At 38.7% G+C, this 11,835-nt stretch overlaps 1 protein-coding gene across 2 annotated transcripts in view; it reads left to right on the forward strand.

Moving 5' to 3' along the window:
• The window catches only part of Fmnl2 (formin like 2), a 330,610-nt gene that overhangs the window by 223,126 nt on the left and 95,649 nt on the right, over nucleotides 1–11,835 (forward strand). For both annotated transcript variants that reach the window (XM_008832871.3, XM_017798092.2), the window contains exons 5-6: nucleotides 4,348–4,431; nucleotides 7,849–8,001. In XM_008832871.3, the coding sequence (XP_008831093.1) occupies nucleotides 4,348–4,431; nucleotides 7,849–8,001 (237 nt within the window). The remainder of the gene's footprint in view (nucleotides 1–4,347; nucleotides 4,432–7,848; nucleotides 8,002–11,835) is intronic.

Raw genomic sequence — 11,835 nt, forward strand, 5'->3', positions numbered from 1 at the left:
AAAAAAATAAAAACCAAAAAATAAAAAAGAAATGTCATTCTACAGTATTTTTTCGAAATCATAGTTATTAATAATCACCACTGCCATGAGGATATACTTTTAAAGTATTGGGAAGCTATAAAATTATTGGCAAATATAGGTCTTCCTAAATTCTCAATTTTGTTTCAAGCTCACATACAATCATTGGTTACAAATACTACCTGTTTTCCCCAAAATAACAGTCTGATTTCATATTTGAGGAAACGTCTTTCAATTGTCCAAAATGTTATCATCTTAGTTTGTATGTCATTTTTACAGGTAAAACAGCATTCCATGAAAAATGACCAGTTCAACAGGCCACTGAAATGATCATCATAGGCACTTGGGAGGGCAGCTGATGTGCCTTATGTGAACTTCCTGTTTTGTCACAAAGAAACCTAGAAAGATGTGTTTAGAACATCAGGCTTTATTACACTTAGCACCTTTTATTGTTTTACTGGATGTTCTCCAGTGAGAGTGCTTTTTGCCTCCTAATGGCATGAGTGAAGGCTCTGAGGGATCGTTGTAGTCTGGTTTCAGCAATTTTACCCACCTTTGCACACGAAGAATGTCAGGGTCAGCTTTTAAAAAAAAAAAACAAAAAAACAAGCAGGGCTTTGCATATCTTAGTCTTAATGTTAAGAAAATAGTTGAGCTTGCACAGATGTGCTGAGAGCATTAGGGACTCCTAGCAGTGAGTGGGGTACATTGGGAGAATTGGTTTGCAATACTACCCATAAGTAGATTTGGTGACCAAGGTCAAATCTGGGTGATACTAACCTTTCTCTTGTTTCCCATGACTTTTCAGCAACTTTATTTCTAGCCATCTGATTGTAAGGCTTCTCTCTTAAATGAGACGAGCAAAGGGAGTTAATATTTGTCCCTTTCTCTTGTGTATCTTCTGGTCTTTTTGCTTGACCTTGGAAGTTGAACACTAGGAGAGTCTTTTAAGATTTAATTTTCTATATGAAGAAATTCAGTTCTAAGTTTTGAGGAGGCAGAGAAAATAAAACTGGAAGAAAGCTTTGAGCAGTCTGCACTTAAATACTGATTATTAGCATTTGTCCATAGATCCCTTCTTCAGATGCATTTTTTCCAAGAGCTTTTTCTCATTATCCCTGTCTCTTTTAGCGTCCAAGATTCTGATTTGGAATTTGCCTAAATTCAAATTTATAACATATGGTAATTGCATTTGAATCTGTGAGGAACTTAGGAGCTAATACATGCTGTCAAGAGTCAGAAATGATTCTAATTTCCAAAACATATAACCACCCGATTTGAAACTTTTTTGCCTATTGGTAACAAATAAAAAATTCTTTATAGTGTGCACAGAGGGGAAAATGGAGCTTTACATATATGACAGAGCCACTGCATGATCAAATACATGAATTGGCACTGTGAAGCATCCCTACCCCTCCCATTATTTATATTTATTTGTGTGTGTATGGAGGCGGCAGGGGGCAGGGCACACATGTGTGGAGTTCAGAGGACAACTTGTAGGAGGAAGTTGGTTCTTTCCACCTTGTGAGTCCCAGGGATTAAACTCAGGTTGTCAAGCCTGGGGGCAAGAGTCTACCTATTGAGCCACCTTGCTGACTCCCATATTCTTTTAAAGCCTGAAGACACTGCTTTAACAGTTGTCCCTTTACATCTTCACCCATATTTCCCTGCTAATTCTTCCAGTTTTATGGAAAGCTCTATTATGTCCCATGAAAAATCTCCCAACCAGGGAAGGGATGGAGACAGAGGACAGGAGCAAGAGTAAAGACTTTCTTTTCTTATAACCCATATCCTTACTGCAGAAATGACTTTGCTAAGGTGACATTGATGATAAGGTGGTCAGTGCTGAAGGTCTTATGTCTCATTCTTTGCTAAGTCAACTGGGGTATCAGAGTGACATCAAATATCCAGGAAGGATCTTGTAGTTTAGGGAAAGACATTAAATCAGATTCAGGCCATACTATAAACTAGGTGGCTTTTTAGGACATAAGCAATGAATTCCTATCATTCACTTTGAAAATGATCTTTTGGGCACTTTCACTAATAGTTAGCAAGTGGGACATTAACATTAAGATGTTGAAGTTTAAAAAATCGAATTAAACCTTGTTCTTCCATTGAACTACATTTGGCGATCTAGGTAGCTCTGGCTGTACTTGGCTATTTCCTACTTCATTGAAGTTAACTTCTTCATGTCTAGGTCATCCGTCCCATGTCAGGTTGTGACTGACCTTCCTACCTAAGTGAGATTGTGGGGTGGGGGGTAGGGATGGGGCAATGGTTGAGACAGTGATAGGCACTAAGGGCATCCTGGAAGATCTATACATTTTTGTTGTTTGTTCTTGTTTTTTGAGACAGACAGGCCCCAGATGATCTGGAACTTACTATGTAGACCAGGCTGGCCTCAGTCTCACAGTGTTCCACCTGTCTCTGCCTCCCAAGTGCTGGGATTAAAGGTGTGCACCACCACATGAAATCTATACTTTTTGTGGCAGTGTCTCAGAGTGAAATGTCAGTGGCTATTTTTCCTCAGCTCCCAAGTTAGTGGGCAGCTGATACAGAATATGTAAAACTGAACCTGTCCTGAAAAACTTGCACTTTAGGGGCTCTTACCCATTTTCAAAAGATATCTATCCCTGCAGAACCACTGACCTTGTGCAGTCAGAGTCCTTATACAGTGGAGAAGCTGGAGAGGAGGAGCTCAGGGCATGATTAAGGAATAATGGTCACCCAGTGTTGATGAGTTCTAATTTTTCCCAAGTCCCCTATTGGTTATAAAAAGTATTCTTTTCTTCTGTTTCTAAGTTTCTGTTCATCACACTTAAAACATATTTAATGTTTCCAGAGCTTAGTAGCACAGAGAGAAACTAATAAAGTATCTGGGAGTGGATATGGAGAGACCACATACAGCTGTTTTGGTAACTTCTGTCTCCACTGGTTGGCAGCCCTGTTAGCTGTGCCTCGGTCTCCTAACAAACCCACTTTGTGAGATGGGGTTTTCTTTGTCATTGTTGCCACTGTGGCCTCCTCAAATGTCGTATGTTTACACATAGCTATGGTGAAGGCCATACCTTTGTGGTAGCATGTCCGAGGTACTTCGAGGAAAATTACGTTAGGGTGTCCAGTTTCCAAACTTCCAGCCTCCTGCAAGTCCCTGTATACCTGAATTTATGTCAGAAAGATGATTGGCCAAAAGTAAGGAGACTGAAGATTTAAAAAACCCAAACCAAAAATAACTGGCATTCTGAGTCTCCTGGATTCTTTTTCTTCTCTCCTGGCAAGCTTCTTAAGGACACAGGGAAGGACTGTCCCTCTGCTGTTGTCATAGCTAGCAAGCATGGCTTCACAGAAGCTGTGATGTATCCATAGCTGGGTAATCTTTTGGCGTGGTGCTCATTGAGGGTTCAGCTACTTGGGAATGTAGTACATGGATGCAGCCCTTGCTTCATTTCAGTGATAGTAGTCATCCTGTGTACCTAGCAGTTGTTGGGGTTTCCCACTGAGTGGAGGTTTCTTCTGAGACTCACACACTCTCTGACAATGAGAGTAGTGGAAGAAATGTGTGTAAAATAGGGTAACAGGTTTTTATCCTCAGACCTATCCGCGTGCAGATTGATCACCTAGTCCATTGGAGTCATTTTGAATAGCAAATAAAAATGTGTAGACTTTCTCAGTAGACAGTTGGATATCATTCAAATGCAAGGTAGAATGACTTAAAAATAAGTTGTTAAAAGTGATTGGTCATGTGTTGGCCTTGCCGACAGTCTGTGGTACCTGTAGCCTTTTAAAGGTTTTCATATTTGTGGAAAAAAAAAAAAAAAAGCAAATCATTATCCCTATTGAATTTCCAGAAGTCCATGAACACTGGCCTCTCGGTGGTGGTTTAACGGTTTCTTTAGTTGGGTATGCCAAGAAGGATTGAGTGTGGATTTGGACTCGTGCCTGGGTTTCAGTGGCAATGGCATCATGTCCCCAGTCTGTCTCATTCTTTGTACAGTCTTGGCCCTTCCAACGGTGATACTAGGGATCAGTTGTAGAAAAAGAGAGATTTAGAAAAATATTTGTTCAGAAACCTTTAAAAAAAAATGGTTACATTTTCCAAGCAGTAAAGTGCAAGAATGGCATACATGTGCTTTTGACGTTCATAATTGCACTTTGAAGTGTGGTTGTCTTACCACATCCAGAAGCCCCCACCTCTGTGAAATAGGCCTTACTCTGTATTTCCTTTTCAGACTTTGGATGTTTCGGGTGGAAAACTAAAACTGTCTGTGGTATCTTCCATAGCAGATCATGTTAGCAACCTCTACAATGTTTTTTTTTTTCTTCCTTCAGATGGGTCAGAGAGTTTTTGAATGAAGAAAACAAAGGCCTGGATGTTCTAGTGGAGTATCTGTCATTTGCACAGTATGCAGTAACGTAAGTAAAGCTTGACTTGCTTGCTTGAATTTCATGTGGTCACAGAACATGTAGCTTAGTGGTAAAATTATATACCTCACTGAAGGCAGAAACCCACAAGCAGATGGGAGAGAATTTAATGAGATTTATCTCTGTTTTTATAACTAAAAACAAATTACATAACTTGTGTTAGAATTGCTTTTAAGACAGAAATAAAACAGGTAGTAAAAATCACCCTTGAAGGGCCCCTTATTCCCATGTAGGGATCAAACTCAGGACCTTGCCCTGTTACTAAGCTATATCCCCAATGTAACAGAAATACTTTCTCGAGGGCTTACATTATGTGTATCAGTGTGAAAGAATACTCCAGCATCTATTGAAAGTGGCATGTGGTATATTGCTGAATAAATAAAGCAAGTAGCAGAAGATAGAATCCTTTATGATTAAATTTTGGGATGCTAGGGACTGAAGCAGGGCCTTGCACATGGTAAGCACATACTCTATCCCCCACCTTCACCCCTCTCCCAGTGATTTAGCTGGAGTGTAGGCTAGTGGTATAGTCGCCTATCATGTGTGAAGCCTTGGGTTCAGTCTCAGTGTTGAAGGAAAAAAAAATGGGTTTGGGTTTGTATATTTTGCTAAAGTCATAGAAAAGGATCCAGAATTAGATACCAACATAGTAGCTCTGGAAGAAGGATTAAGGAACAAACAGAACGCTTTGTCTTTATCTGTGTGTGCCTATCTCTCTCTGCATTGTTTGATTTCTTGCCAACAAACTGCAACAGGATAAGACCCTGAAGCAGAGAAGGAAAATAATTGTTTTTTTAACCATATTATTCCACAGAACTATCCATTTTCTTGATTTCTGGAATGGCTTATAACAGAGCTGCAAAGTGCACATTTGAGTGAAGCATTGTATTTTTTACATTTTCTCCTTTAATCAGGAAGTATTCCAAAGTTAGCCTGAGGTGATAATAGCCCTGGGATTTAATCAGACGGGGAGGATACTCCAGCCCAGGTGCTTTTGCTTTTCTCTTTCACCATTTTTTTTTTTTTTTAGGATTTCATGCCTCAGCCTTCTGAGTACATTTCAGTTTTCTTTTTCAAAGTATTTACTTGTTCTTAATGTTTCCTCACCCCTAAAAGTTCTGAATACCTGACTGGATAATTTTTTTTTCTCTAATTTCCAGCCGTCCCCCAATCTTGTGTAGAGAAAATTCCAATTATTTTTACCTTACAGATTCCCTAACTAAGCTGTTACTGGAACTTGGTTGGTGGATTTCTATTTTGATACATCTCATGTGTTACATCAAATAGTGTAAAGTAAAACCCAGTGGATAAGCTCATAGCTTCCCCATTTTCTAAAACGTAATTCCTGTTGCCTATAACATGTTCCTTCACACTGATGTTTCTTACCTATCTCTGTTACTTCAAGTCTCCTAATCTTCATCGCACTTCTTATATTTTGACAAAACAGAATATTTCCTCTTGTAAATTTTAACATCTAGAGTAATATTAATAGTACTGAGGGAAGACTAAGAAATGGGGCCAAAGGGTATAAAAAATAACATGTTAATTTTTCCTTATGTATAATGAATCCATTATTTACTTGATAATAGAATTTGTAAGTCAGATTTTGCAAACCAGGGAAAAATCTGTGGTACTATGCAAGAATTCTGTAGTTTATAGTATAAGACAGCAGTCAACAAAATACCAGGACTGAGAGTTCTTGTCTTCTGCTCCTGCACCTTTGCTTTCTTTTTTTGTTGTTGTTTGGGACATTAGCTTTAATTTTGTGCATGTTAGTCTTAGTCTTGTTTTGCTTTACCTAGATAATAAATTACATAATTTGTCATTATTTATTTTTATTTTTTATGTGTATGAGTGTTTTGTCTGCATGTATATAAGAGGACCCATTTTGTGCAATGCTTGTGGAGGTCAGAAGAGGGCATTGGATCCCCTGGAACTGGAATTCCAAACAGTTGATAGCCACCATGTGGGTGCTAGGAACTGAACCCAGGTCTTCTGCAAGAGCAGCCAGTGCTCTTAACTGCTAAGCCATCTCTCCAGCCCCACATAATTTGTATTTTATCGTGAGAATTCTTACTATTCCCTGGCATTAATAATTTCCATTCCACAGAGTATAAAATAATAGATTTAGACTTTGTCTCTGAAATGGAAGAATTTACTGAGTAAGAGGTATGTTTCTTATTTTGTGTATATAGGGAGTAGTTGGGAGGAACCTCTGACATGAGTGATGCCAAGGGCCTTGTGACCACATAGATGCCATGAATGATTTTCATATGGCCCTCAAAGGCCCTCTTCCAATTTCAATAAAAGTCTTCTGATTTGTACTTCAGGTTTCCTAAGATTAGTTTATTCTGCATTTTTCCTTTTCAGAACCCTATACCTGAAAGCATGGCAGAATTGTCCATGATCAGCCCCCATCACCCGTGCTTAGTGCATCTTTCTGCTGTGTGATTAGACTTGAAAAGTTAAGAGACGATACCCTAACCGTAGGCTGATCATTTTGATGATGGTTTTCTTTTGGTAGCCATGATTTTATTAGCCATAGTGATTTCCAGCATGAATTATTTTTTCTTCAAGATCTTTCATAATTTTCTAGAGACTAATCATTGTAGCTGCTCTTTGTTCTACTGTCTGATCTTATGTTGCCTGGTAGAACTAAGGGTAGAAACCATGCAATGTTTTCATATGAGAAATCAGAGTTCTAGCTGTGTGAGCAGGGAAATGCATGGGACACAAAGGCTTGACTGTTTAAAACCATGGTTCCTAAAACTACACGAGAATGAGCAACTCAACTTGCCATTTATTCCAACATGGTTAACATGAGTAATAACCTCAAAAAATGTCAGAGAAACAACAGTCTTACTTTAAAGAGCACCACATTGGGAAGAGATTCAAAAATCAAAGCAAATCCATACCCTGACTAGTAATCTATCACATATGGTTGGAAAAGTATACTTGCCAGAACACTAGGAGAAAATGCTCAGTGAAAATTGATGGGTTGGAATAAATTAGTATAAGCCTAACATAGTGACTTGTTACAGCAGAATGAAGACAGCTGTAAGATCTTTTTTCTCCTTCCAGCATAGCAGTGTTAGTGATTGGTAAGCTAGCAAGTAAAATACAAAGTATAATCACTATCTCATTTTTGCTGTTTGTTGTTCATGATTCTTTTGCCAGACCCAGTGTTTGTCATTCAGATATTTCCAAAGCTGAAGTTGTAACCATAGAAATTCTTTTGTATTTCCTTTAGCTGCAAAGACTTGCCATATTAAGGTGTAGATGTGTTTCAAAAAGAGCAGGTTATGTACTTCTACATATGTGTATGAAAGTTAGCTTAGTTATGTATGTCCACATATATGTAGGAAAGTTAGTTTCTAAGTTTTGAGTAGCATTCCTTTTTTGTTTTAGTTTTGACTTTGAAAGTGTGGAAAGTATGGTGGAGAGTTCGGTGGACAAATCAAAGCCCTGGAGTAGGTCTATCGAGGACCTGCACAGAGGGAGCAACCTGCCTTCCCCCGTGGGCAACAGTGTATCCCGTTCTGGAAGACATTCTGCACTGCGGTAAGTGCCTTTATCAGGAGGGTGCCTTGGTATCATGTGCTTCTCCCTCTCTCTGATGACCCTGGGCCATGCATTTATTGTCTTGCCATGAAGCGTTTTCTTCTCCAGAGAATCAGTGTGATGATTTCTGTAGGAGTTCCTGTCCTCTTCCCTTGATTGCTATGCTATAGCTTTACCTAGAACTTCTTAGGAACACCACGTTGTGACTCAGCACAGAAGGTGAGAAGTTGGTGTTGAATAGTCATTAGCAGGTAAGTTCCTGAACTGTGTGGATTTTGACAGGTATCCTAGGCATTGTTTGCAGAGTAGAGGCTATGCTTTAGGATCTGATCATCTGAAGACCCACTGTTGTTCCTTTCTCCTTTCTGTTACCCGTTTCCTCCCAGGGACCTCAGGTGTGTGTTGTGCAGGATGTGTTATTACTCATAGGTCAGAATGCTAGAGAGATACATTTTTACAATGAGATGCTACTAGGCATAATTTTGGTTAGTTATGGTTCATGCCAACTTTAGATTTCTTCCTAAGGATTCTCTCTTAAATCTCCTTGCTGAAATGCTACTATGGGAAAGAAGGATCTGCCCTGCCCACCTGTATTGGTCTGTGTATAATCTCACTGGCGCTGTTCATTCACTCAAACCTATAATCATCCACTAATGGAGAAATAGCTTCTAAAATTTGCCAGGCACTGCACTTAGGAGTTCATTGCACTTTGGTGAGATTTTACAAATCTGCCTAAAATGATAGAAGCACTATCTAAATCTAGTTGTTAGAGGTTTCTATGATCCATGAGTTGAATACAGACTTGTGTTAAGACACTCATTCCCAAATGCAACTTAATTTTGGTAGCTTACAAAATTTCTCTTATGAGTAGAGACATGATTTGGCAGGGTGAAGTTATCTAAGTGTTTAAGATCACCATGGTTTTGGGTCATTGTAGCAGAGTGTGTCAGGTTAGAGCTTGTGAGTTTGTGGCTACCAGACCTTTCACATTTGGCAGCCTTTTCATTACCTCTTACCCCTCTGACTTGGGTTCTAGTCATGGAAAGTTAAAAAAAAATCCTCTATAATGAATGTCAGGTCTGCTGAAGGAGTTGATGTTTGACTATGACGTCTCCAATATACTATTCAAATTTTCCTTGTTAACAAATGTCAGAAATGGCTATGTGTTAAGGAAGAATTGATTCAGAAATAAAGAACAATGTCTACTTCATCTCCTGGTGTTTGCACTGGGCCAAGGGCTGCTAGTCTGCATCAACTTCACGTGGAGGCAGAGGAATATATGGGGAGATTTACAAGTTAAAGAAAGGCCATTTGTGCCAGAAATTTCTATAATCACCTTGCTCAAATCAAATGGAAATGCTTCTACTAGTTTAAATATAATTAGAGGTAAAAAATTTAACTTACACAGTACATTTTAATTTGATTTGCTGTCTTTGTTTACTTGCAAAGTATCAGTCAGCTATCATAGTAGCAAAAATTGATTTTCAATTGATAATTCACACATTTTTCAGTTATTAAGGGCTAGTCCTTGAAAGGCATTAGTATTTCCAATAGAGTGGAAGAATCAAGAAAATGCAGGAAATAGCCCAGGCAAAGGGGAGGTTATATGCTGCTGGATCCTGGAAGGGCAGGGACATAAAAACTAGCCTGAGCTGCTTTGTAGTTGAAGCAAGGTAGATTTTGTTAGGATACATTTTTAACTAGACAGGCAGACCAAAAGTATGGCAAGAGTCACAATGAAAATGCTATTTGGAGAGACAGGAGCTGTGAGACATTTCTTGAATATGTGCTCAAAGATTTCCAACTAAGAAAGCACCACCACCTTCTGTTTTATTTTTTGTTTCAAGCCCAGTAAAGGGAGCACTTGTATTCCAGCTGACTCTGCTTTGCGGTTTCTAGCAATTCAATGTCCACATGGCAGCACCTTTCATGACACTTAGATTTGAAGCTTAGCATTCATTCACTCATTCATTCATTCATTATTGGTCCTGAACATTGTATATCTATAGAGTTTAGCTCTTATGATTCAACAGCAGTCAAAGCAGAGACATATGGTACACATTGCTTTTCATGTAACCAAGGACTGTTTGCATTCTTCCTCTTCTTCCTCCTCTCCCCTGTCTTCCTCTGTTCTCACCTCCTTCACTTCTGGTTTTCATGTTATTGTCTTTCTCATTCCACCATCTCATTTCTGATTCTTTTCTAATTTGGTTTTCTCATTCTGCTGTCTCTTGTACCAGTTTTATCCATCTCTTACACCACCACCAGACTGGTTTCTCTGCCTGAGTGTGTTCAGTTCCAGTGCCACCAGGGTTGCTTCTCCCTCTGTTGCCTTGGGAACAGCTTAAGTTTACACAATGATGGTGAGGCTTAATTCTGGAACATCTTGTAAGTCACAGGTGAAAACGGCACTCAACAGAGCTGACTATGCTTGGCAGCGTGCTCTTACAGTTCTTCTCCATGCTGTAATATGGTAACCTTGCAGCTTAGTGTTGTCCCACCTTAAACACCAACATATTCTGTTATCATTATCATAGTTCCCCATTTTAAGAATTTTGAACCTTCTAGATATATTATACTTTGTTAATATTATAGTTCTTTGAAAGTGAAAAGGCAATTGTGTTTTTGAGAGATGTTTTGTTCTGCTTTGCTTAATTATTAATATCTTGACATCAAACTTAGACTTCAGTTCTTTCTTCCAAGTCTTCAGATAATAACATAAATATGAGGTAAGGTGAAAGAGCATGAGAAAAGCAGAACTTTGGGTTAAGGGTCAGACATGATTAAGAAAGAGGGAGGACTGTCTTCTCTGGGAGAAGCCATGTGATATGACAGAGGTTCTACCATGGAGAGACGTTAAAGAAAGGGTCACCCAGCTGACCCTTCTCACTTGGATGAAGACACAATGACGTGTGTTACCTTTAGGATTTTAACCATTTGCTAAAAATTCTTTTGAAATGAATATTATGCCTAAAAGAGATTTCACTGTTTTCTCTCAAGCTGTTATTTTTGTGGAATAACATTTCATAAATAGTTGTGATCTGCCTGTTTAGGACCTCTGTGCTTGTGGATTTATGTGAAGGGGTGAATTTTAGCCTGGCTTACTTACTGTTTATACTTCTGGTCTAGTGTTTCCATTCTTGGTAACATCTTTAAATGTCACAGAGATACAGATAACATTAATATGATTTTTTATGGGGGAGAAAAGCTTTCATTAAATGCTCTGTGTGCCGGGCACTGTGCTGAGTGCCTCCTGTGATTTACTCTGTACATTGACTCTTGGCGGCACCACGACTATTGTCTCTAAGGGTTAAGCAACTCCCCTGGAACCAAACAGTGAAGGAGGTACAGTTGGCAGTGAGGTGGTCTGACCCCTGATCTTTCACTATGCTGTTCTGTTTATTCATAGGGAAATTTTCCCCTTCTGGTAAATATCCTATTTGCTTCTCAGAGTGTCCACAGAGCCTTTTTCTTTTTTTTCTTTCTTTTTTTTAATAATTTTTTAAAATTTAATAACCACATGATTAGAAGAAGCATTTCATTACAGCTTTAACATATTCAGTAATACATTCTAGAGCAGGGATACATCTCTTTCAAAAATGGCTGTAAACTTTTAGGTTCACAGTTGAATTAATACAGTTATACAATAATGAACTCAGTATAAACCCTGTAAGACATAAACTGAAAGAGTTTTTACCCTTTAAAGAAGATCTCCATTTCATTTTAAAACTACATTTTTAATGCTACTAATGCTTAGATGTTTGGACATGTGTCTTTAATCTCTATGTATCTGATTATTACTAGTCACAGTCAGTTACACTCAGATCCTTGGTA

Source organism: Nannospalax galili, unplaced genomic scaffold (assembly GCF_000622305.1).
Source record: "Nannospalax galili isolate Female #2095 unplaced genomic scaffold, S.galili_v1.0 scaffold376, whole genome shotgun sequence".
Taxonomy (NCBI): Eukaryota; Metazoa; Chordata; class Mammalia; order Rodentia; family Spalacidae; genus Nannospalax; species Nannospalax galili.